The sequence below is a fragment of the Pseudorasbora parva genome, chromosome 20 (assembly GCF_024679245.1).
Source record: "Pseudorasbora parva isolate DD20220531a chromosome 20, ASM2467924v1, whole genome shotgun sequence".
Lineage (NCBI taxonomy): Eukaryota > Metazoa > Chordata > Actinopteri > Cypriniformes > Gobionidae > Pseudorasbora > Pseudorasbora parva.
The window spans coordinates 15,344,297-15,371,816 of record NC_090191.1 but is presented as its reverse complement, the minus strand read 5'-3'; the positions used below and the strand labels follow the sequence as shown (position 1 = coordinate 15,371,816).

The following is a 27,520-nucleotide window of genomic DNA, read 5'->3' as shown; positions in this document are numbered from 1 at the left end:
TAAATAAAGTATAATTATTATTAATAATAATTGTTTTGAAAAAAAAGAGAAAGGTAAAAATGTTAGACATTTAGTCAGCATGTTTCGCTTTATTACCTACAAGCAATGTGAAATGACAGATGTTTAGATATTTATCTGAACCAACATGCTTGAGCGACACATGCTATCTGGAAAAGATTGGTGATATAAAAAACATAAACATGTAGAATTAAACTCTGAATGCATCGGGCATATTTGTATTATTTGTATGTGCTTGAAAATCGAGTTGAGATAAATGAAATGCCCCTTAATATTAGAAGACAACAGTTAATGGCTGTGTATTGGACAAATATTAATAGTCAGTTTTAGGTGGTTGGTAGAAGAAGATATTAACAATTATAGATGTGTACCAAGAGTAATATGTCCTATATGGATTATTCCTCAGCCAGTAGTAGATTTAACATTACTGGAGATAAGACAGAGGGAAGGAAATAATGAGATGGAAGTAATGAGAGTAAATGAGTATTTAAGAATTACATATGGATATAATATTCAGATATACACAGATGCTTCCAAAAAAGGAGGGAGAATAGAAATTTAGAGATAGAAATGTCTCTGGGATGATGGCCGTAATGCGCTGTTAAGTGTGGTTGCCAATAAAACGAAAAAGAAGAAGATTTTAGGGAGTGATCGGTGATCCAACCCTTTTTTTTTGCTTACCCGTTATGATGTCATAAGGCAACTGTATTCAAATCTTTACAGATGGATCTAAGAAAGAAAATACAACTGGTTTAGGAGTAACTGGTATAAGGTATTAGTAAAAGAACATCTGACTATTTAAGTGTGTGTGCTGTAGAATTAGTTGCCATTTTGGAAGCAGTTGTGTGGCTTGTAGAAAGCAATGCCAATAGTTTTTTAATATGTTGTGATTCTGCATCAGCTCTTGCAAGCATTGAATCAGGTACAGGTAGAAGTCAACAGGGCTTGATTTATGAAATTTTATTTATTTATACAACAGCAGTAAGGCAAGAGAAGAATATTGCATTTATGTGGGTCCCCATTCACACAGGTATTCTGAGTAATGAAAGGGAAAATAAGTTAGCAAAAAAGGCAACAAAAAAGGGAAAATGTTGAAATCAATATAAAGTTATCCAAGTCAGAGGGAAAGAGCATAGTGTGGAATGAAATAAGGGCTAAATGGCAGCAGCAGTGGAATAATGAAACAAAAGGGAGGCATTTATATTATATACAAAATAGAGTGGGTGGAACAAGAAATAATAGCAAGAGTAAGAAAGAACAAGTTATTATACGCAGAATTAGAATGGGGCATAGTAATCTTAATGGTATTCTTCATATTATGGGTAAACATCCAACAGGAATGTGCAGTCAATGTAGGGAGTATGAATCAGTTGAGCATGTTTTAATATATTGTGGAAAGTTTAAGAAAGAAAGCCAAGTAATGATGACCCAGGATTAGTAGAGATACATTTTAAATATATTTTAGAATGTGCAGAAAAACAGGAAGGAAGAGAATATCTATTCGATTTTTTAAAGGAAACTGGACTGGACGAAATAATATAGTGTGAAGGAAAGTTAATACAGTAGATGGCGGTAAGGCAACAAATTGGATGCACGCTGCCGTAAAACTCCAAAGAAGAAGAAGAAGAAGACGTCATAAGGCTGCGCGCGCTCCTGCCTCGCCTTCGGTTTGGCTGTTCAAAGGTTTGTGTTTTTAAACATTTTAAAGTGTTTTAATCGGTAAACCCGTTAATGAAATTGTACAGGTTAAAAAAATATTCTGTTTTCATTTTACTGAGTGTGACATTGTAATTATTTTGTAAGTTATGTGAGTAAAGCGAATTGTGTTTTGCTCGTGTGGTCTCAATTTCTGTAATGTTTCTTACGTTGGAATGCGCGCGATTCACCGCAAGCTTGCGTTGCGTGCTGGCCAAAAATCAAACGAGCAACTTTTTATTATTGCAGTGTATTAAGTATAGTCTGCAAAATTAAACACTAAACGTAAATCATAATGAAATACGAAGTGCTTGTGTAATTTGTATTCTTGTATTAGTTAGTTGCTAATCATCTAAAGCATTGTGAGCTAAGTTGACCTGATCATATAGACCATTGGTGACCACTGAACTAGGGAGCAGATTGAGACACCCATAGATTTATTTTTCTTTCTGTTAATTATTTTTTATCCTTAACATGACAGACGGAGTGTCCAAACAACTTCTCGTAAAGCAACAAAGATCCACCTAACGCACAATAAAGATGGCGTTAATTAAACAAGAGAGTGAAGACATCAAGATTGAAGAAGTGTTCAGTGTGAAACATGAAGATACTAAGGGACAAACAGGTTGGTTTCATTCTCAAAACCGAACTCAGTCATTGGATCCTTTATAAAATGTTTCCCTCTTCAGAAATGAATTATATTTTTAAATAATGTCATTAGAGACGAGCTTTCAAAGTAGCTGTGCTTGGGTTGGAACACATGACCCATCAAATGAAACCAACAAAGAAGGAATCAAAATATAATTATTTTGTCTGAATATCAATAGTTATGCCAACCAATTTCAACTTATGAATTTAAAATAATGAAAACCATTTAATCAATTGGATCTAAAAAAAATATATATATGGAGGCTACAGTAACAAACATTATACAAACTCTCACAAAAGGAATTTATTTTAATTTTAAAATTTATTTTAAATAAATAAATGTATATATATATATATATATATATATATATATATATATATATATTAGGGGTGTAATGATACACTTGTGTGTCAATTTGATATATCTATAGCACGATACTGAACTCATGATACGATATTTTAAGCCAACAACAGTTTTTTTGGTCTACTACATTTTATTATTATTTGTGTATTATTATTATTTGGACCCACCAAAATTTCTCCATTGCATACATTATATATTTAACAATTAGCACATCAAATAAAACAATGTTCCTCTAGTAACTTAAGTGCTTCAAATATCTATAACAAATCAATGAAAGGTTGCATTCAACACATTTACAATTATATACCCTGTTAGACAGTACAAAGATACGTTTTTTTTTTTTTTAAATTGTTCTACACCAACTGACATTGCACATTTGCTATTTTGATTTACACCAGCAAATCAGTTTTAATAATCTGAAGATCACATTCTGGTTAAAACTCTTCATATCATGTTAGCAATCAATAATGGAAGTGTTCTATATATATATATATATATATATATATATATATATATATATATATATATATATATATATATTAGGGGTGTAACGGTTCACAAAATTTACGGTTCGATACGATACACTGGTGTCACGGTTCGGTATGTTTTAGATACAGCAAAAAGAAAAAATTGGCAGATAAATTACCTTTTTTTTAATTTTATTTTTATTAAAACTATCAAAGAATGTTTTTTTTTTTTTTTACATTGAACAATGATGGAGCTATACTTTACCCATCTGTTATGTAGTTACAGGAATAAGACATTAGCTCTTTACATTAGCGTGTGCGTTGCAGGAGCCGCACACCCTGTAGTGCTTTCACATATGCTGCGTTTGCAGTCCGCAACTGATCCGCTGTTGCATACCACAAACACAGCATTTATTCATTATTTTTTATTTAAAATCCAAAAGTTTTTACTTAACATTCCTCGTCAGAATTCCAATTCTCTTTGTTTACTCTTTAATAGAATTCAGGTTATGTAGCCTACTACATTTAAACAAAATTGTATTAAATTCATTTATTCATATTTATATACTTTAGATTTAGCTCACACAAGTGGCAAAACATTTAAACATAGGTTATAACCTTAAATCACAATTTTTTTAACAGCCGACTCTCATCTTTTCTTTCGTTTTTACACCCTTTTAAAAGAAATCCTGCAGGTCAAAAAGAACTTTGCTTTTCACCTCCAAGAAAGTACGAGTGCTCTCCATTATGGCACATTTTTTTAACCTAAATGCCAGGTAAGGTGTCGTTTTGTTGCTTTACTTGAGAAAAAAAAGCCATGTGTTGACTTTGAAACGAGTATATTTTATTTATATGCATCTGTGGTGAAATTACTAGATTTTCGCGTCAGTACATGTTTATTTTAATGCGAACAATGTTCTATCACTTTAATGCAGCAACGCAGCGCAGCAAAAAATAGACTCGGCACGAAAACGATCCGTGCACTGCTGCAGACGCAACGCTCCTGGAACGGACTGACGGACCGCATCCGTGTGCAGTGTGAAAGCTGTCATCCGTTAACATGGGTACGGAAAAAAATACGCGCCGCACACGCACTGCAGACGGAGTATGTGTGAAACGGGCGTTAGGTCTCATATCCGCGGCTATAAATGGACCACTCGCCACGGTGATGTCTTTTGCCATTTGAATAAGTTGGAAATGTCTGTCTAAATGCTGCGGGGATAGTTTGTGGCCGTTCATTCTTTTTATCGTCTTTTTGTCGGCGTAAATGAGTTGACATGGCATTAATTATTCCCGCTGCTGTACCATCAGCAAATGCGACATACCATTGTTTTTTTAATCCATCACTCTTGCCAACACCATCATAGCTTACAAAGAATCCAAAGTTCACCAACACACCAGACCTGTTGGTTATTGGAGGATTTTCTATTTCTGTTTTGTTAAACGCAATAGCCATTTTGCCACAAGCATTCAGCGCGTAGCCTACTGAGTAAGCGAGCACCTGACTGAGCAGCCTAAAACATATTTGTTTTTTTTGTTTTTTTCTTTCACTTCGGCGGTGTCAGGGGCATTGCCTGTTATGTCGTTTTGGTTATTGGGCTTCCTTGTTGAACGCATATTATTATATTTCACACATTTTTTTATTTTCCAAATCTAATTAATTAGTCCAAGAACCTTTCGGTACATGATGCGTACCGCGTACCGAACCGAAAGCCTCGTACCAAACGGTTCAATACGAATACGCGTATCGTTACACCCCTAATATATATATATATATATATATATATATATATATATATATATATATATATATATATATATATATATATATATATATATATATATATATATATATATATATATATATATATATATTTTTTTTTTTTTTTACCCCCCAATATTAGTGTAGATGCCATTTAACAAATTTTTATTGTCAGTTCCAGCAGACCTGACTAATGCAACATGAACTGAGAAATTAGGTTGTGTATACTTGGCTGAAATGTGACATTGTCCAAGACTCCGTCTCTATCAATTTAAAGGGATACTTAACCGGTTTTTTATATTAAACTGTTATTCCCTTAACTAAAATGAGTTGATACATACCTCTCTTGTCTCGGTGCGTGCACTTAATCGTTCTGACGTGCGGAGACAATGTTATAGCATTTAGCTTAGCCTGCTAAGCCCAGTTCATTTGCTATGGTACCAAACAGAGATCAAGTTAGAAGCGACCAAACACCTCCACGTTTTCCCTATTAAAAACAGTTACACGAATAGTTGAACGACCTAGTATGGTAACAAAATAAAACGTGGCGCTTTTCTTAGCGGGTTAAAATGGAACTATAATGTATGATGGAATTGCACTTTTGAAAGTACTTCGACTCGGAGCAGTAAAAAGGTCACGCCTGAAACATCCTCCCTCACTTCTCCCCCTCCTCCCTATTGACAGAAATGAGAGAGTGAGGGGGAGATTTGAGGGAGGATTTTTCAGGCATGACTTTTTACTCCGCCTAGTAGAAGTACTCTCAGAAGTGCTATTCCGCCATACATTATAGTTCGATTAAGTGCACGCACTGAGACGAGAGAGGTATGCATCAACTCGTTTTAGTTAGGGGAATAACAGTTAAATATGAAAAAGTGGTGAAATATCCCTTTAAGTATAGATTAACCATAGAAAGTCTGTTTAAGAGCTAGACAGGAAAAGTATATACTTCCTTTTGTGGAATCTGATATTCAAATTAGAATGATTGAAATCAGGCTGGAATTTTGTGATCGCAATGAACATGATGGTGTTCGTGATCGCAATGGTTGCATAAGTAGTAAAAAGTTTACAAAGTAACTTGTGGTACCCCCTTTAGCATACATTGAAAATCTAATTAAATATGATTTGTGCTTTTATTATGTGATGTTGTGGATGTGTAGTATTGTCAGCGTCAAATGGAGCATTTCCATTACCAGTACCAGCTTGACTCGACTCGCCTTTGTTTGGTTTTCAACTGTGTAAAAGTACCTACCTGCTTGTCTACCTGCTTCCAGATACTTTTTTTCGTATCACCTCCGCTGAGGTTCTTAGCAAGCTGAGTCGATACTAAAATGTTATGTAAAAACATGGCAGACTGCTGATTGGCCAGAGAGAATCGTCACTATTTACTGTTGTAAGGGATTGATTCGGATCAAAAAACTCAAAGTGGTATTGAATTACAGTGAAAGGAACCGTAAAACATTAAATTATTCAAAATTAATATTTTACACTTTATCAACTGCACGCAAAGTAACAAAATTTGAAGAGCACAGAACCAAGCGAAATGGGGTCTCGCACGCCACGTTGACGTCACTTTTGCCGCGCGCACCCTCACGCTCCTGCGCACATGTCGAGTATAAACGAGGCTTAAAGCTACACTGAAGTTGGCAGTTTGATAAATGCAAGTTAATTCTTCAGTTCAATCTTTGTGTGCTAAAAAAGGCACATAGTTCCTGTAGAGATAGCAATACAAATTCTCCTTTTTTTGCCAAATAAATGAAAAGCACGTCATCAATGTCTTCTCTCTTGCAGCATCAAAATTTCCCCTAGCTTTCCTCAGAGATGGTCAAGTCAAGTTGTTTTTGCATGATTACAAGATATAACTTTTTTTAATGCTGTATCGTTAATAATTAAGTTATATTTCATATGCTGAAGTAAATGTCTGGAGTGTTAACGATTAAAACAAAAAATAGAACCAGTAAAATTTATCGTGATAGGCTTACTAGATCCCTCATTTTGATCGCCACTTATGACAGAATGCAGTGTGAAGAAAAGCAAACAAACCTGAAGATAAAGAGGTACTACACAAGATTTGTGGTCCTGATGGAAACCAGTGTACTGATATGATTGCTGAGGACTTCTGGTACCACAAAGAATGCATGACCAACTACCTGACAAAGCGTATTTGTTTACAGGAAAAGACTAGTACTCCATATGATGCTGCACTGAACCAACTCATATCTTGTCGTGGCAGATTCTAAGTTCTTGAGTGCCTTCAATTCTTTAAAGAAATTCTCTCAGAGTCGAAGTTCCAGGTCTCAGAAGAAATTAACTTTATTGTTGGGACAACAAAGTGAGATGCAGCTGTTCATCTGACTCTTTCATGGTAAAGCTTAATTTCTTATATTCTTTTCTTATCACCTTTTATCCAATTAGCGCCCTTTTCTTTTTGGCTCCACCTTTCAGTTTCGCCACAATTATACGCAAACTTTGTCACGTACCATATTTATTTGTGGAAAATCCCCAGCTTTCTTATTTTTTAAAAAACACTTATATAACCGTTTCCCAGCAATATATACCAGTAATATGACAGTTTCCCAGCGCTTCCCGCCAGTTTTTCCCATACAACCAATTTAATATCTCTTGTTTCTCACGCCTTGATGTTTTTGACGAGCGACAGACCTTGAAATTTGGTACACAGCCGAGGCCCGCTTATACTGCAGCTAAGGCCTAGTGAGGCCTACTAAGGCCTAGTGAAAATGAATTTCTTCTACACATCCCCCCTTTGGGACTTAGTCTGAGTCCCACACCTATTCCCTCATACCTGGAGTATGTCCCCATAAATTCAGCCTTCTTTCAGTTAGTCTGTCTATGGCTAATGATCAGCCATTCCTGCCTTTATTCCAACAGACCTCCTTTATGTGAACATACTCCAGCTGGATAATGAGACCAAACATCTCCCCTCTGTTTTAGCTAGAAGGGAGTAAAAGATCCCATTTCCCTAACTAATACAGTCATGGGGAGCTTGATTGTGACGAATCATTCGATAAATCAGTGCACTATATTCATTTCAGTGATATACAATTTCACAGCTTCATTAATTCAGTGGATTAACATTTTCAGTGATTATATCATAAATGTATTAGCTACATATATCCCTCGATGCCAGAGGAACTCTCAGACGCTTCCGGTGGTCTGGAGCGCTATCTGGGTTGCTCCACCGTTGCCAGGTGTACTCCGGCCCAGCCTAAAGTGCTACCTGGTGTTGGGGCTGACAGCGGGTTTTTAAACCTCCAGTAGAGTCTAGCCCAGTTGCTAAGCACTGAGGTGCTCGTCGATCCCTCCTTCTTTGTTCTCATGGGATTTCACAACACACTTTAAACTGCAGTAAATGTAAAAAGTCTCCCCTTTTCTATGCATATATGTGTATATGTATATATAGTGATTATAAAACCTTTCTAAACATTCCCTTTTATTCTGGTTGCATCATCTCGTACCACGGATAATGACCTGCTTCAGACCCTTAGTCGTCCCCTCTCTAACACAATTTTAAGAATAAATGCGTGTATGAATAACAGATAAAAGTAATAAATGATAATAAGTATATAATATGGGAAGGAGGAATTTTCTCAAAAATAACAAACAGAACCCCTCCTATCTTTTCTTCCTATTCTACCCTCTTTAGTAAAAATTTTCTGCTTCACCCAAATTAAAGTACAGAGTGGGATTAACTCCCTGATTCTTGAAGAACACAGTTTCAAAGAAAATAAAATGAACATAACACTCTCCTCCCCTTACATCACCTCTGGTCTTTACAGAAACTCATCCAGCTCATCTAATCCCGGGCCTATCGGATAGATTCCAGAGCTAGTGCCAATGTCCACTCCTGATCTTTTTACTGATATGTTGACCATCTGCTTGGCAGCGGCATTGGCCATCATTGATCTGAGAAAGGGCATAACACAACAAAACACCAAAACAAAAGCACCAAATCCTATTGCTAATATTACTCCCACCTGTATTAACCAGTCCTTCCAAGAACCAAGTAATGAGTCAAACCACTCTCCAACTTTTCGCTGGCTGCCTGCATTTTCTGCAACCTCTTGTCTGAGTTCCTTCAATTTCTTCATGGCTCTAGTAAATGATCCGTCTGGGGCTGTATTATTCGGAATAAAAGTGCAGCAATCAGCTCCAAACATTACGCACACTCCTCCTTTTTCGGCCAATAACCAATTCAACGCCTGTCTATTCTGCCAGGTCATTTTGCTCGTATACTTTAGCTGATGTCCCAATGCGTCTAGGGCCTGATCCGTATGATTAATAAACCTCTGTTGATTATAGTAAATGTAATTTATCCACTCAACGTTTTTATTCGGGGTTATCCATACGAGTATAGATTCAAATCCTGAGGCTACTTCACTTCTCGCTTTGTACTTATGAGGTATTCCTCTTGGCTGTCCTACAGCGTCTATTTTTACATTGGGATCTGGTTCATATGCTCTTTTTGCTCTGTGGCCTTCAACAGGAGGCTTACTAGGTTGTTCTAGCGTTATTTCCTTGTCTGTGTCCCACTCTACAATCCCCACTTCTTGGGCCAATCTTACTCTTATGCATAACCCCCTCCACCCTATAGGTAAGGTTGGTCTTAGTTTCCTTCCTCCACATATCCAAAAATAATCCGCTACTGCCTCACTCTGATCTTCCAATGGTTCAATTAGTGGAAAATGTAAAGTTGCATTGTCACAGTCTTCATGATTTTGGATCACTTCCATCTTTTTGTTTATGGTTGCAGTTGCATATATTATGCTGGTGGACTTATACACGTATGGATCCCCATACATATCTTGATCCAGATGCCAGATTATTGTGCATTTGCCTCTAAACCTTCCTACATTTATATGCCCTTCAGTTCTATTGTAGCACTCATATTCCAACGATGGATCCATTATGTAATTCTGTGGTGTCTCCCTTTTTCGCGGGTCTATTCTAACATCTAGCTTTTGACACTCATCTCCCCATCCTGCCTGGTAATAAAATTTCTGGTAGTTTGAATTCCCTAGCATAGTCAGACATTCCGCTGGGCAGTATGGGACATTCCTTCTAGCCTTTTTGCAGTACCTTGAGTAAAATTTGGCACAATGCTTACTATCATATTGGTTTGGTAGTACTGTTAACTTTTGCAATGGTGATGGCGCACAAAGCATACAACTTTCTTGGTTCACCTGTTTGGTAGTGTACTCCGCCCACTTGTACCAGTCGTTATGATGCGCAATGTCCAACAGTTTTTCTTGTTTTAAGTCTATGTCCTCTTCATATCCTATCTCAGTGTAATTATCTTCTGCATCTCTACCCCATCCCCAAGATCTCTTCTTAATGTGTTTGGGTGCAACATTACCTTGTTCTTGCTCAGTCACACTAGGATGAATCACTCCAGTTAAGGTCAGGTATGTCAATGTCTCTGAAGTCGGTTTCTGGGAGGTCAATGTCTGGGAACTCAATGTCCTGTAAGTCGAGCGTGGAGAATTCTTCATGTTGTGGTGACCTGCTTGTTGAAGGTCTCGGCTCTGGGGAATGATCTCTTGGGAGCCCTGGGTCTGAGGAAGGCACTGTAGCAAATGTATCAACAGCATGAACAGTGCTAGTGTCTCTCTCACCTTCCTGTTCCGTGTCCACTGGGAGGGGTGTCCCATCCTGTGTCTGCACTTCATCTCTTGCTTCAGTTCTTTCAGCAACCCTAGAATGAGGTTCATCAGCATCATTATTTTCTCCTGCAGACACTGTATCCACTCCATGTTCTTCCTGGACATCTTGTTCTATCTCTTCCCCGTCCCCCTCTGCACCATCCACCTGTTCTTCCCTTCTTCTTTGTCTTAGTCTCGGTACTCTGGTGCAGTGATTCAGATGGTACCATGTGGTGCTACCTTCTACCTGTACTGCTGTTGGGGTCGCTCTTACTACAGTGTATGGTCCTTCCCGTCTTGGCTCATTCCACCTTCTTCTAAAGACTCTCAAGTACACCTGATCTCCTGGAGTTACAGGGCAAGGTGCCTCTTCTTCTTCCCTAGTTCCCCTGCTCTGCTCCTGTGTGTAAATGGCCTCATGTATGTTAGTTAGCTGTCTTATGTATGTTCTTAGCTCATTTTGGAGCTGTTCCAGGGGCGGTCCTTCGTATGGTCCTCTTAAATGAGGAGCTGGCATGGGTCTACCTGTTAGCATCTCATGTGGGGTTAGATTAGTTATTCTACTTGTTTGCATACGGTAACTCATTAGAGCAAGGGGTAGAGCCTCGACCCAATTCAGCTTGGTGTCGGCGCAAATTTTGTTAATTTTGGCCTTCAGAGTTCCGTTAACCCTTTCAACGATACCCTGACTCGTTGGCCTATAAACGCAGCCTAGCCTTTGTTTTATTCTTAATTGTTGTAAAACTGTCTTGACTGCCCTTTGGATGAATGCTGAGCCATTGTCTGAACTGATTTGAGATGGTATGCCAAATCTCGGGATCACTTCTCTGGTCAGAAACTTGATGACTGTTTGAGCTCCCTGATCGGCTGAGGGCTCCGCCTCTACCCATCTACTAAATCGATCAATAATCACCAGCATATATCGTTTTCCTCTTACTGACTTTATCATGTCAACATAATCTAGTACCAAGTGTTTAAATGGTCCTTCTGGAACAGGAATTGAGCCAATTGGTGTTGTGGTGCCTTTTCTTACATTGTTTTGGGCACAAATTTCGCATTCACTTAAAAATTCATCAATTCGTTGTTGTAGGTATGGTGACCAAAATCCTTGTCGTTTAATTTTTCTGATAATCTCCCCCCTTGCGCAATGGTCAAATCCATGCGCATCTGTTATTAGGATTGTCAATAATTGATTTGGGGCTATCATATATCCCTCATGGGAGCGATAAATCCCATTGACATCTCTTGTTGCCCCCCTTTGCTGCCATAAAGCTATTTCATATGGTGTTGCTCTATTCTGCATGTCTTTTATACTGTCCATAGTAGGAATAGGTTGAATCAAAACTGAGGGTGCCATTACAGCAAGTTGGCATCCTGAAGCCTGCTTAGCATGCAGATCAGCAGCATTATTTCCTTTGATGACAAAATCATTGCCTTTCTTGTGGGCTTGGCATTTAACTATAGCCAATTTTGTTGGGTACATCATTGCTGAAATCAATTTAATAATCTGGTCTCCATGTTGAATTGGAGTTCCATCACTCTTTTTAAATCCTCTCTGTTTCCATACTGCTCCAAATAAATGGCATACTCCATGTGCGTATGCAGAGTCAGTGTAAATGTTAGCTGTCTGATTTTTTGCTAGTAAGCATGCTTCAGTTAGGGCTCTCAGTTCTGCCAATTGTGCCGAGCACGGTTGGTCACAATGCTGCATCACAACTGGAACAAATGAGTCACCCTCCCTTTTAACTACAGCAAAACCAGCATGGTTCCCCAGATGATCTCTAAAGCATGAACCATCAACAAAATAATCTACTTCTGCATCTGTAATTGGGGTTGACTCTAAATCTGGTCTCAGGCGTGTAAATGCTAGGGAATCTGTTATACATTCATGTGGTTTTCCTTCACCTTCTAAAGGGAGGTAGTTTGCTGGGTTTACTGTTGAACATTTCTTTATGGTGACATCCGGGTACGTTAGTAAGGCAGAGTATGTTAAACTTCTTGCTTGGGTTAGTACAAACCTTCCTCTCTCCAGCAGTTCAGCTACTTTGTGATGTGTGTATATTATGACTGGATAGCCCATTGTCACAGAGGATGCCTTGTCATATCCAAAATATACGGCAGCCACTCCTTGTTGATAGCAAGGTGGATAGCCTTGAGCTACACTATCCAATTTTGTGCTATAGTAAGCGATTGGCTGCTTTTTTCTTCCACTGCATGTTTCTTGCATCAGGACAGCGGATGCAAAGCCATCTTTTCTGTTTGCTACAAATAAATGAAAAGGCTTTTCATAATTTGGGGTAGCCAGTGCAGGAGCTGTTTGCAACTCCTTTTTTAATGTTTCGAAGGCTACCAAGGCTTCGGCATCCCATGTTAACTTTTCTCTAAGATTTTGCTGGCCTGTTTGTTTCATCAAGGCCCTTAGGGGAGCTGTTTTAATGGCATAATCTTCTATCCAATCTGCACTAAATCCTGTCATTCCCAAGAATGTCATCATTTGTCCTACTGTTTGAGGTTGTGGTGCTTTACTTATACCTTCTAATTGGCTAGGAGAAATTGACTTTGTCTCATGTGCAATAATCCTTCCCAGGTATTCAACCTGTGGTAAACAATATTGTAACTTTTCTTTTGAGGCTTTATGGCCTCCTTCTGCCAATTTGGTAAGCACCTTAATGGAATCTTGATGACATTGCTCTAAAGTCGTTGAGCATATTAACAAATCATCTACATACTGTATCAGTGTGCTATCCAGCCTCAAATCTTCCAAATCCATCTTTAACACCTGGTTAAATACATGAGGGGAGTGTCTGAACCCTTGTGGGACCCGCGTGTATGTGTATTTTTTACCTTGATAGGTGAAGGAAAAAAGGTATCTGCTCTCTTCCGCCAATGGAATGCTGAAGAAAGCTGATGTGAGATCAATGACAGTAAAATAGTTAGCAGCAGGTGGAACATTTGTCAACAATGTATGAGGATTTGGAACTTCCGCTGGCCAATCCTCTACTACTTCATTAACTGCTCTTAAATCATGTACCAATCTCCACTTATCCTTATTTGCTTTTTCTACTGGCAAAATGGGAGTATTACAATAACTGTCTGTCTCAATCAACACTCCTGCTCTTATCAATCCTTCTATTGTCTTCCTAATGCCCTCTACTGCTTCTGCTTTTAATGGATATTGTTGTTTTCTGGGTAATACTGCTCCTGGCTTCGTTCTTATTGTAATTGCACTTGCAGACTTTACTAACCCTACATCTGTGTCATGCTTTGCCCATAATTTTGATGGGACTTTCTGTTCCATCTCCTGTATTAGTTCTTCAAATTTTGATTTCATAGATTTCTTTTCTGAAGTACTTTTTGCTTCTCTACTGTTCTTTTCTTCATCCATTACTACTTTCGGTGTACCTTCCATAACTGTATGGCATAAAATTTTTAAGTACGTTACATCTGGTGTTTGATGAATGTAAGGATTCTCTGTAGCCTCCCACTCCTTTTCCTTAGCTTCTTTCATCATTGGCCCTAAATCTCTAGCCTGTCCTCCTTCTTTTACGTATAGAGTGACATGTGGGGTTGATCCTCCTATTTTAAACCATTTTCTTGTGAAATCACATTCCTCTATTTGCAGTGCTGCTCCCATTGGTCCTACTACTAAATAGTGTGAAGTTAGGGATATCTGTTGCTTGTCTGTGTGTTCTAGCCAGTCTTTTTCTAATTCAGGGTTTCTTGTTGGATCATATATCATTGTGCAATGAAACTCAGTCTTTGGTTCTTCTGGGTTCCTCAGCTGTTCTTTTATATATCTCCCCCATTTACGTAATGTGTTTTCTACCCCTTCCTTTAAATCCCCTATCCAAAATATATTTGCTTGTGGTCCTATGGGGTTGTCTTCTTGTGTGACAGTCATTTGTTTTACTGCTCTATTGTCAATGTATATTCCTTCAGGGGAGCACCAAATTTGCAGATTTAACTTGCATATTGCGTCTCTTCCTAGCAGGTTGACTGGTGTCTGTTCTGATATTAGGATTGGAATTCTTACTTCAGAGTCTTTTACTTTTATGCTGACTGGAGCCGTCATTGGAACCAATTGTGTTTGTCCCGAGAATCCTACTGTCTTGACATATTTTCCAGACTTGGGGAGGTGAGAGGCGTATTCTGGGCTCAGACAACTGAAGGTGGCTCCTGTATCAAGCATCATTGGTGTTGCTTTGTCCTCTATTATCACCTGCATCATTGGTTCTTGATCAGCATTGCTAGATATTATTGGCAGCTGATTCCTCCCCGTAGGATTCTCTGGGCACCTCTAGTATCCCACCTCTGGACCACGCCATGGGTTGACTGGTCCTTGGACTTGCATTTGCTGGTTTTGTGCTTGGTTCATTAGTTGCATTTCTTGTGGCCATGGGTTAGTGGGACAGTTTTTCTTGATGTGTCCTGGTTGATTACATCCCCAGCAAAATCCTGATGGATTATTCATTCGCTGTTGATAGTTGTTGTTCTGTCTTCCTCTTCCTCTTCCTCGCTGTTGTTGCTGTTGCTGTGGGTTATATCCACTGTTTCTTTGTTCTGGCACATAAATGACAATCGGTGTATTTGGCTGTTGCACATTGCTTGATGTTGTATTCAGCTGTGTAGATGGGGGTGTCATCAGCTGGACAGGTGCCGCTGTCGGTACAGCTGCTGGTGCTGGTGTCATTGTTGTATTTTGGACTGGTGTCATAAGCTGGGGTGGTGCCACTGATGCTTGTGTGGGCACTCCTGGGGCATTTACTGCTGCCATTATTGCTGAATCATCACTGTCTCTTATTGTTGTCTGTCCTCGCTTCTTTTTTGTTGTCAGTTCTTCAAGTTGGAGTTGTGCCAGTCTCCTCTGAAGCTCTCTCTCTTGATTCTTTAACTTCTGTTCACTTTTCCTGTATTGTTCCACAGCATGAGTCACATGATCGCAGAATTCTTTCGTTGTCTTGGAGTTCAATCCCACTACATCTTCCAGCTTTCCTTTTACCATCGGTGGCATAGCTTCCACTATGGCGTTCCTGAACAGTGCAGTCATTATTGGATCTTGTTCCGGGTCTCTTTCTAAGTCTTGTTTCCATCTTCTTAATTGGCGCTGGACATAGGTAGTGGGATTTTCTGCCTCCCCCAAAGGTTCTCCTTTCAGGAGCTTGGGGTCCATTTGTGCTGGGTACATGTCTCTCAGGGTTCTCCACATCCTGGCACGGCATCTGTCCAACGGAAGGGCATCAAGCCCTGTTTGTTCAACGGCCGCACGCAGTCCCGTTTCCATAAGGATTTCATTTGTTCTGGCTCCCCCCACGCTTCTTGCCAACAGTGCCTTGATATCTCCAATGGCCAATATCTTTCCCATTGTTTCCTCTTCCACCTGCCTGATCCATCTTCCTGCTCCCTCATGTATGTCTGGCAGTCGGGCTATCAAGCCTTCAAGATCTTGTCCTGCCCATGGAATATACTCTCCTTGTCGTCCTTTAATAAGGATTGGGCACTGTACAGCTTCTTCTTCTAGGTGTTCCTCGTGAATTTCCCTTTCTTCCATCGTAGCACTTGGTGGTCTGGTTCTTAGAGTGGCATCTCCTGTTACAGCGCTTGATGGTCTGTTTCTTAGTGTAGTGCCTCTTCTCCAGCGCATCTCAGGTTCCGCATTCTCTAGCAACAGCGTTCCAGAAACTCGCTTGTATTCTCGGGAAGGGCTGCTGGAATGAGATCGTGATTTAGGTGACTTTTTCTTGCTCATTTTGTTCAGGCTCTTCCGCATTTCTTCGGTTTCTTGCAGTATTTGTTTTCTTATCTCTTCAGCTTCCTCCCTCATCAGCTCTAGTTCCTCCGCCCGTCCATCTTTGAATGCTTCTTGCACTATTTCATTCACTTCTGTTGCTGCAGTGTTTAGTGTAAGCTCTCTCAGTGCTTGGTTTGCATAACGGTATGGGTCTTCTGCTGTCCAGCTTGTGGTGCCTCCCCCTCCTCCATTCTTTTTCTCTGAAAGTCCTTTTTTCAATTGTACTGGGGCTTCCCTTCCCTTTTTATCATGGAACTGGTCCAAGTAGCTTCCTCTCATTTCCTGGCCACTGGCCATGGACAGTTCACTCCTTCTTGTGAGGGAATCATCTCTCACTCCTGGAGGTTCCATCTCATTATGTTCTCTGTCTTCCCTATAGTATAGTCTGGTCTGATTTCCTGCTATTCCCCCTTCTTCTGACTCTTCTTCAACTGTCATTTGTCCTGTCACATGCAGCTGAGCATCTATCAATGGCAGTTGCTTAGTAGTGGCTGGATATAGTGGTGCATATGGGGGTGGTCTCTCCTCTCTCACTACCTCCTTTTTTCCTTTCATCATCTCACTTTTCTTTTCCTTATTCAGCTTCACCCCCCAATCTCTAAATAATTTAAGAACTTCCTGTTCCTTCATTCTTTTTCCCTCCCTTTTTTTAGTCTTATCATGGGCCTTGTGGTTTTTTATTAGAGCCTCCATTTCTCTGCACATGGGCAGATCAAATGTTCCCTCTGCCGGCCATTTTGTGTTTAACTTTTTGGTCCTTTTTTCCCACTTTCTGGATAAGTTTCTGATCGTATCTCTGCATATTGGGTATTGTGTTATTATTTGTTCTACAGGGGTTTCTTCTTTTTGTGACGTCGAAGCCATTGTCTTAAGGTTACTTTGTTACTCTTTCTCAAGGAGCTTGATTCTGTTTTGATGTTGAAATTGATTAATCAATTAACCAATTAATCATTCAATCTTATCAGCTCTGCTGTTCTGATCTCAAAATAGTAGCCTTTTAGCCTTGGGGTTTCGTATGTATTTCAAAACTGCTTTTATCTGTACCTCAGTCAATGGCTTCGATGACACACCTTCCAGCTCTAGCCAATTGTCGTTGTTGCGCTTCCAAAGAATATCTTCCCCCAAGCAGATCAGTTCAAAGTCCCAGAGCTCGTTCTCATCAACCTTCCGACCCCTCAATGTAACTCCTCCTGCCCAATATGAATAGGTAAGGCATGGGGTTAGTTTAGTATCAAATCCTCCAACTATTGTTATTGAAATTTGCAATTCATTTCTCATGCATTTTATAAAATCCAATGGCTCAAACACTTCAATCAGGGCTTCCCTTTCATGTTGTTTTAAAATCTTTCTCCCTCTGCATCCTCTCCTACTCTTTTTCTTTTCCCTCTTGGTATCCATTCTCTTATGACTTAGGCTGAGCTTCTGCTTCTCCCTCAGTGTTATGCGTTTCAACCAGTAGGTGGTGTATGTGTTCTGGGTTGCCTCTAAAAATTACCAACACTGCCAATCTGTCAAGTGTCCAATTTGTAGTGGGGAGGGGTCTAACCCCTCCTTCTCTTCTGTGTTCACAGAGGATGTCACTCTCCCACTCTACTGGTCTCGCCCATGGGCTCACTCTGATGTAGATGTTTTTGAGCACAGTTGCTCCTCCCAGACCTTTAGGCCAACGCTGCCTTGCTTTCAGTTTCAAATATGGGACAAACACTGGAGGCAACTTCAACTCTGTCTCTGTCAGCAATATCTCTAAGAGAAGCACTCTCGTGGAGCAGAACTGGTTTAGGAATGCTCCCAAATTTTTCAAATTTATTTGTTTCTTAATCTCCTCATGCCAGTCTATTTGAGGCCATTCACTTTCAATTTGTTTTATGTTTGTAATCTTTGTGAGACTTTGCAAAAGCTCATCCTTCTTTTCACTTGTTAAGACTCCTCTCTGTCCTTCAGCATTCACATACTCATGCTCTAACCAAAAATGCCTTTTAATTCCTTTTGACTCAATTAGTGCTTTCTGGTAATTTTGGTATTGTCTCTGCTCTATTTCTCTCCTTCTATATCTTTCCCTATTGTTACTGCCCACCTCATCACACATACTGGAAAAAGACAGAATTTCACTGTACCTCAGCACACACTATACTTCCTCTGGTACACTTATCTTCCGTATTCAAACAATCACATGCTCATTCACACCTCACATTCACACACCCGGGTTTTCAGACACACTTTTTCTAATTTATAATATTTTAATGGCTTTTGGGAGGGCAAAAAGATATTTCATTCTTCTATTTTCTTCTCAACAGTGGCTGTGTCTCTCTATCTGGATCACAGCGTTTGCAAGTTGGAGAATGTCCAAACAGACAGCAAAGCCAATTTCTAGGGATATTTTTAGTTTTTTCGATTCTTTTTACAAATATTATTTCTTTTTGCTTTTCGTTCTTATCTTTCATTTGTACTCACTTAGCCCCCTTTTTTAATTCAAAGGGTACCATGCAGAGGCATACTGCCAATGCCCATGCAACAGTTTTGTGGGAGTTAGGCTAATTTCTCCTGTTTTTCTATTCAGTCTGGGTCTCCAAGACGGAACACTAAAAGCTACTACAATTGTCTGTCCTTCAGTTAAATGTGAATTTATACCAGCAGTTGCAAACACAGACAATATAGCTGGGTCTGACAACAACAATTGTTTGATTTTCTGTTCTTTATGCCTTCCCAACAGCCTTATACAGCAGCGCGCTCCCACTGGAGCAAACAAATATATCTTATTCCACACAGTCCCCTCCAGTCCTAACCTCTGCTCCTCTGATGTGATTGGGACAACTCTTTTCCACGGCACACAAACTTGTCCAATCATGTATTCCCACAAAACCCTTAGCTTATGTACAAAGCAATTTTAAATACAATTAGACACTTCTGTAATTTTCCTCTTATTCTACAGATTATATACATACAATTTACACTTCTTTATCTATCTTCTTCTTTGAATTCACTTCACTTTTACAACACTCTCCCTATCCTGACAGCTCAGGCGCTTCTCGTCTGGCTCAATCAAACTTGGATCACTTCCCAGACAAGTGCACCCTTACAGACACACACATACATACACACACACATCTGCTTCTTCTGCAGATGAGCACAAAGCACTTCTTGCTTGTGCTGAATGCACCTCTTGCATTCATTCAAACGCACTTCTTGCGTTTGTTTTCACACAGCACTTCTTGCATGTGTTGAATGCACTTCTTGCATTCAGACGCACTTCTTGCGTCTACTTTTACTTCACACAGCACTTCTTGCATGTGTTAGTCTACGCATGCGCTTTCTCTAAGACCTGGAAATTACTTCTGTCTTTTCTCACATTATTCATGTGTTTCAAACATTTATTCAGTAATAATTAATTATAGGTTCGTTTAGTAAGGCAACAGGTATTTACCCAAGGCAGCGGCTCACAAGGGACCACACAAAACAAAATATAAGCAAAATTGCTTACCTTGTATTTGTTTGGCGCGCCTTTTGTTTTGTGAGGCCTCGTGCCAGCCCGCCACGGGCTTCAACCCAGCCCTTTCCTGCTCCTGGCAATTGGACTCGCCAAATTATGTCGTGGCAGATTCTAAGTTCTTGAGTGCCTTCAATTCTTTAAAGAAATTCTCTCAGAGTCGAAGTTCCAGGTCTCAGAAGAAATTAACTTTATTGTTGGGACAACAAAGTGAGATGCAGCTGTTCATCTGACTCTTTCATGGTAAAGCTTAATTTCTTATATTCTTTTCTTATCACCTTTTATCCAATTAGCGCCCTTTTCTTTTTGGCTCCACCTTTCAGTTTCGCCACAATTATACGCAAACTTTGTCACGTACCATATTTATTTGTGGAAAATCCCCAGCTTTCTTATTTTTTAAAAAACACTTATATAACCGTTTCCCAGCAATATATACCAGTAATATGACAGTTTCCCAGCGCTTCCCGCCAGTTTTTCCCATACAACCAATTTAATATCTCTTGTTTCTCACGCCTTGATGTTTTTGACGAGCGACAGACCTTGAAATTTGGTACACAGCCGAGGCCCGCTTATACTGCAGCTAAGGCCTAGTGAGGCCTACTAAGGCCTAGTGAAAATGAATTTCTTCTACACATGGATGAGCCCCTTTTCAAAGAGAATGCCATAATCTTTACAGCTTTGAAGGATGAATTCCATAAATACTTGGAAAGCCATTAGAATGTTACCTCATACAGAGGTCAGTCCTTGATTGCCCAACTTAGAAGGCACTATGAAGTAGGTGGCAATTGTAAAATAAAGGTTGTGCCACAGAAAGAATGTTCTAGCCTGATTTGCTCAGCAGAAATGAATGGTACTGTGTAGTGGAAAAACTCCCAAAGATGAATTTCTGTCCAGGTAAACTGAACAGACAAAGTTACGCAAACAAATAAGCACATTTCACAAGAAAAGGGTGGTCTTAACACTACACTAATATTATTAATTGTAGAAAATTGTTGCAGTGCATCCAGTGAGGTCTTTTTGGAAGTTTATCAAATAATTTATACCTATCTATTGTCAGAATATAATAAAATTACTACCCACCCCATCTATTCCACAGTTTCTTTAGGTTTTCTGAAAATTGAATAAAGAAAACCGAGTATTATCAGCATAACAGTGAATACTAATGATAATGTAAAGGATATAAGGAAAAAAGCAGAGGGCCTAATACTGAGCCTCGTGGCACTATATTTGCATTTGATAAGACATCTCTTCATTTACACAGAGGTAGTTGTCAGTTAGATAGGACCTAATCAGTGCAAATATTTGCCTACGAATGCCCACCTAATGCATTTTGTAATATTTTAGACTAAAATGGTAGATTTGAGATCAGTCTGTAATTAACCAGTTCTAGCTAAATAATAAACAAATGTGTTAATGTCCTTAAAGTTAGGAATAAACAATATTGAGATGATGTTCATGAGATGATCTTTTGAGGAAATCTTTTGCTTTGTGTCATTAAACCGGTGTTAACTTGTATTTGTCTTTTTTCATCTTAGACCCGATGCCACTGAAAAAGGACAGTCAAGAACTGAATATAATGAAAGAAAAAGATCAGAATGAGAAACATCATGGTATGACAACTGGAGAAGAATATTTGACTTCACAGACAGAAACTATTTGCTCACAAAACAGAGCTCAGAATACGGCAACTAAAAGTGATTTCACCTGCCAACAATGTGGAAAGAGTTTTAGTCAACTTGGAGACCTTAAAGTTCACATGAAACTTCACACTGGAGAGAAGCCTTACAGCTGCCAATATTGTGGAAAAGTTTTCACTCAAAAAGGAAGTCTTAAAGTGCACATGAGAGTTCACACTAGAGAGGAGTCTTTCGCCTGCCACCGGTGTGGGATGAGCTTTACAAATAAAAGATCCCTTAATGCCCACTTGGAAACTCACCCTGGAGAAAACCCTTTCACCTGCAAACAGTGCGGAAAGAGCTTTGCGCAAAGAAAAGGTCTTAATATTCACAAGAGTATTCACACCAGAGATGGGCAGTTCGAATGTGGTCATTGTGCAAAGAGATTCAGATGTAAAATAAGCCTTAGTTACCACATGAAGATTCACTTAAGAGAGAACAGTAATCAAGAGATATGTCGCCATTGCGGAAAGGTTTTTACAGACCAAAATCACCTCAAGGATCACATAATGACTCTCGTTGGAGATAATCCTTTAATGTGCCTTCACTGTGGAAGGACTAGCATCGACAGAGCTGGCCTTGAGATACACATGAGAATTCACACTGGAGAGAAACCTTACACCTGTCCTCAGTGTGGGAAGAGTTTCGCAGCTAAAGGAAACCTTCAGAGTCATATAAGAATTCACACTGGAGAGAGACCTTACACCTGTCCTCACTGTGAAAAGAGTTTCACATATCTGAAGGACTTGAAACATCATTTGCAAAATCATTCTGAAAATAAATTGCAGGATTCTGACACAAAGGAGCAGGCTTCTGAGTTAACAAAAAGGAGCAATTTTGAAAATCACATACACCTTCACTCTAGAAGGCAATATAATTGTGATCTGTGTAATAAAACATTTCTTTTGCCATCACACTTGAAAATACACATGAAACGGCATGCATTTTTGAGACCCTATTTTTGTTCATTGTGTGGAAAGGGTTTTAAATGGCTCAGAAGTTTAAAATGGCACCAGAAAATATGCATCTGTGCGAAATTATTTACGATTGTATAGCGGTGTCACTTGCCATTTTGATTCAGATTAATATCTCAGAATCTAAATTTTAGAGAAGCAAACGTCCATCTTTTTTTGAAATGCAATATTGTAAATAAAAGTGTAAATAAAAGGACAAACTGAATGAAATAACGAACATTGCGCTACATTATTTGAGTCATCTTTAATGACAGAATGCACAAACAATATTTGTGGCCCCACTTTATATTAGGTGGCCTTAACTACTATGTACTTATATCAAAAATTAAGTTTAATGTACTTTTGGTGTTCACATTGAGGTGGGATTTGGGTAAAGTTAGGGACAGTTGTGGTGGTATGGGTAAGTTTAAGGGTATGGTTAGGTGTAAGCATGGGCGTAGATTACGCGGGGGACGTGTCCCCCTCACTTTTAATGAAATGTATTTTCGTCCCCTGCACTTTTACTGGGTCTCACCGATCCTAGTCGACCCGCTCCGAGCGGGATTCGAACCGACATTACCCTGCGCGATGGCGGGCAAATTAACAGGGACGCTAAAGACAGCCTTCTCTCGGTTGATAAAGTGCTTTTTGAGGTCAAGGGCAAGTGTATTTACATAGAAACCAATGTAAATACATTAAGATTTAAAATCAGAGACAAAAAATAATCTATGCATGACCTGTCATTTTATTTGCATCTAAATATGAGGAGGGCGCTCTCACAGAAAGTCCAAAAGCGGATTCGTAGAAGTAATACTGTCACGCTGGAGCTACAGCTGAAGGAAAACAATCGTTATGAGTTATGAAACGTGACGACAACAATCAGATGAGTGCGACAATATATGCTTTATGTGTGTTTTTCAATCTCAATGTAGCCTATTTATTGACAATAAAGTAGCCTATCATATGAATAATGCAGATTTTTTAATGTTTAATATCCTATCTTCTGCTCACCAAGACTGCATTTATTTAATAAAAAATAGTTAAAACAGTAATATTGTGAAATATTATTACAAATTAAAAACGCTTTTTTCCTACGTGAATATATAGTAATTTATTCCTGTGATCAAACCTGAATGTATCATTACTTCAGTGTCACATGATCCTTCACTAATCACTCTCATATGATGGTTTTATAATCAAGAAACATTTATGATTATTATCTGTGTTGAAAACAGTTGTGCTGCTTTAAAATGTTGTGGAAACCATGATACATTTTATTTTTCAGGATTCTTTGAAGAATAGAAAGTTAAATGGACAGCATTTATTTGCATTTATTATTCTTTTGTAGTATTATAAATATCACTTGTGATCAATTGAATGCATGTCTGATCAATAAAAGTATTAATTTCTCTCTTTTTTAATTTTACCACAAATGTTTAGATGGTTTGCACAAAATTTAAGCATCACCATGAGCAGTACATGATAATAATCATAAATGTGTGTTGATCATCAAATCCTCATATGAGAATGATTAGTTAAGGATCATGTGACACTGAAGACTGGAGTAATGATGATAAATTCAGCTGAATAAATTGCATTTTAGTATATATTAACATAGAGAACAGCTGGTTTACATCAGAATTTTTTTTTTTTTTACATTGCATAAAATCAATGGAGTCTTAATCCACAAATGTCTGTAATATATAAACCAATCATACAATTGGCATAAAAAATAGAATAATATTATAGATATTAGAGGTTGTTCAGCAGTGTATTTGATACCTTACCAAATTAAAAGCAAAAGATGCGATAAATTATATCGGTCCAAAAAAAAAAAATGGTATTACGACCTTTCTGTTCCCCTCACTTCTGAAAAGATGGCTACGCCCCTGGGTGTAAGGGGAGTGTCAACCGTGTAATTATAAATGTAACTACAGAAATTAATTAGATGTCATTACATGCAGGTATTTTTTTTAATGTAAGCACATGAATGTATGTACACAATAATTACATTGTATCAAATTAGTAAAATGTTGAATAAATTAAAGCTTCATTCCATATATTCAGACTTTTATTCCATATATTCAAGTTTCATTCCATATATTCAGACTTTCATTCCATATATTCAAGCTTTATTCCATATATTCAGACTTTCATTCCACATATTCAGACTTTCATTCCATATATTCAAGTATCATTCCCTATATTCAAGTTTCATTCCATATATTCAGACTTTCATTCCATATATTCAAGTATCATTCCCTATATTCAAGTTTCATTCCATATATTCAGACTTTCATTCCATATATTCAAGCTTCATTCCATATATTCAGACTTTCATTCCATATATTCAGACTTTCATTCCATGTATTCAGACTTTCATTCCATATATTCAAGTTTCATTCCATATATTTAGACTTTCCATATAATTGATGAAAGTCTGAATATATGGAATGAAACTTGAAAGTTTTATTAAATGAAAACTGTTATCTTGTGTTAATCATTTGTGATTGTTCAGATGTTGAACTATGAGTGAGTCTGCATGAAATGACAATTTGAAGTAAAAATTAATTAATGAACAGGCTGGCAAATGTGATGTCAAACAAATAACATGCAAGAAACGTAATAATCATCCAGTTAGACTTGTAAGCATTTGCCTATTTAAATCTAAACAACTGTTTTTTGTCCGAGCAGTGTATTAAATGAAAACTGACATCATCAAAGTGCCATCTTGTGTTTCAGATGTAGAACAATAAGTGAGTCTGCACGAAATCTAGTAGCAACTATAATAACGGATTAATAAACAAGCTGGCAAATGCATGTACGGGTCGAAATGCTGGCCCCCAGATGCTTCTAATGATGAAGAAATCCATTCATTATTATTATTCACAAATTAAGATATTTTTGCTGAAATCTGAGAGCTCTCTGACTTCTCCATAGACAGCTATTTAATGAACACTTTCAAGGTCCTGAAAGGTAGTAAAGAGAGGTTCAATCTATATATATATATATATATATATATATATATATATATATATATATATATATATATATATATATATATATAGTATTGTTCAAAATAATAGCAGTACAATGTGACTAACCAGAATAATCAAGGTTTTTAGTATATTTTTTATTGCTACGTGGCAAACAAGTTACCAGTAGGTTCAGTAGATTGTCAGAAAACAAACAAGACCCAGCATTCATGATATGCACGCTCTTAAGGCTGTGCAATTGGGCAATTAGTTGAAAGGGGTGTGTTAAAAAAAATAGCAGTGTCTACCTTTGACTGTACAAACTCAAAACTATTTTGTACAAACATTTTTTTTTCTGGGATTTAGCAATCCTGTGAATCACTAAACTAATATTTAGTTGTATGACCACAGTTTTTTAAAACTGCTTGACATCTGTGTGGCATGGAGTCAACCAACTTGTGGCACCTCTCAGCTGTTATTCCACTCCATGATTCTTTAACAACATTCCACAATTCATTCACATTTCTTGGTTTTGCTTCAGAAACAGCATTTTTGATATCACCCCACAAGTTCTCAATTGGATTAAGGTCTGGAGATTGGGCTGGCCACTCCATAACATTAATTTTGTTGGTTTGGAACCAAGACTTTGCCCGTTTACTAGTGTGTTTTGGGTCATTGTCTTGTTGAAACAACCGTTTCAAGGGCATGTCCTCTTCAGCATAGGGCAACATGACCTCTTCAAGTATTTTAACATATGCAAACTGATCCATGATCCCTGGTATGCGATAAATAGGCCCAACACCATAGTAGGAGAAACATGCCCATATCATGATGCTTGCACCTCCATGCTTCACTGTCTTCACTGTGTACAAAGAACAATTTTACTCTCATCAGTCCACAAAATGTTTCTCCATTTCTCTTTAGGCCAGTTGATGTGTTCTTTGGCAAATTGTAACCTCTTCTGCACATGCCTTTTTTTTAACAGAGGGACTTTGCGGGGGATTCTTGAAAATAGAATTAGCTTCACACAGACGTCTTCTATCTGTCAGAGTACTTACAGGTAACTCCAGACTGTCTTTGATCATCCTGGAGGTGATCATTGGCTGAGCCTTGGCCATTCTGGTTATTCTTCTATCCATTTTGATGGTTGTCTTCCGTTTTCTTCCACGTCTCTCTGGTTTTGCTCTCCATTTTAAGGCATTGGAGATCATTTTAGCTGAACAGCCTATCATTTTTTGCACCTCTTTATAGGTTTTCCCCTCTCTAATCAACGTTTTAATCAAAGTACACTGTTCTTCTGAACAATGTCTTGAACGACCCATTTTCCTCAGCTTTCAAATGCATGTTCAACAAGTGTTGGCTTCATCCTTAAATAGGGGCCACCTGATTCACACCTGTTTCTTCAACTAATTCAACTAATTGCCTAATTGCACAGCCTTAAGAGCGTGCATATCATGAATGCTGGGTCTCATTTGTTTTCTGAGAATCTACTGAACCTACTGGTAACTTGTTTGCCACGTAGCAATAAAAAAATATACGAAAAACCTTGATTATTCTGGTTAGTCACATTGTACTGCTATAATTTTGAACAATACTGTATATATATAGATATAGATATATATATATAGATATAATAATATTATATCTATAATATTATTATAAAGGGGTATATAAAGGGGTAATAATAATATTTTCGCATCGTTTTCGTTTTTTCGAACTAGAGCTTAGATCGGCTCAAAAAAAATCAAGACCTACCCGAGCCCGTGCACCCGAGAGACCGGCCCTGCCCGACACCTTAACTGTGTAACAACAACGACTAATGAGTTTAATGTCTCGGGGAATAATTAACTCAAAAGGGATTTAATATTCAATATTCATGAATTTATGAATATAATTTGCCAGTTGTTCATTACGTATTAAAATTTTCCGATAGGGAAAATTGTTTAATTAAATACAAGTAACCCTTTATGAAATTGCTTGAAATTATCCTACTAAGTTTGTCCTGCAAATTAGTTATAGACTTTCCAAATCAA

The 27,520-nt window shown here is 38.2% G+C and overlaps 1 protein-coding gene and 1 long non-coding RNA gene across 3 annotated transcripts; one reads left to right on the top strand and one right to left on the bottom strand.

Moving 5' to 3' along the window:
• The first annotated feature begins 1,577 nt into the window (after positions 1–1,577).
• Positions 1,578–22,740, top strand: LOC137049486 (gastrula zinc finger protein XlCGF26.1). Of its 2 annotated transcripts, XM_067428010.1 has the most exons (3): positions 1,578–1,701; positions 2,195–2,338; positions 21,419–22,740. In XM_067428010.1, exons 2-3 carry the CDS (start codon positions 2,254–2,256, stop codon positions 22,612–22,614), a joined length of 1,281 nt encoding a protein of 426 aa, XP_067284111.1. In that variant the 5' UTR covers positions 1,578–1,701; positions 2,195–2,253; the 3' UTR covers positions 22,615–22,740. The 2 variants fall into 2 exon arrangements, with proteins under 2 accessions (XP_067284111.1, XP_067284110.1); XM_067428009.1 differs by lacking the exon at positions 2,195–2,338 and having other exon boundaries at positions 1,596–1,701.
• LOC137049494 (uncharacterized) lies at positions 10,101–18,001 on the bottom strand. The gene is made up of 3 exons (XR_010899619.1): positions 17,444–18,001; positions 13,456–13,515; positions 10,101–10,664 (listed from the first exon to the last, which is right to left on the bottom strand). It is a non-coding gene; the product is annotated as an uncharacterized lncRNA (long non-coding RNA).
• Positions 22,741–27,520: the final 4,780 nt, after the last annotated feature.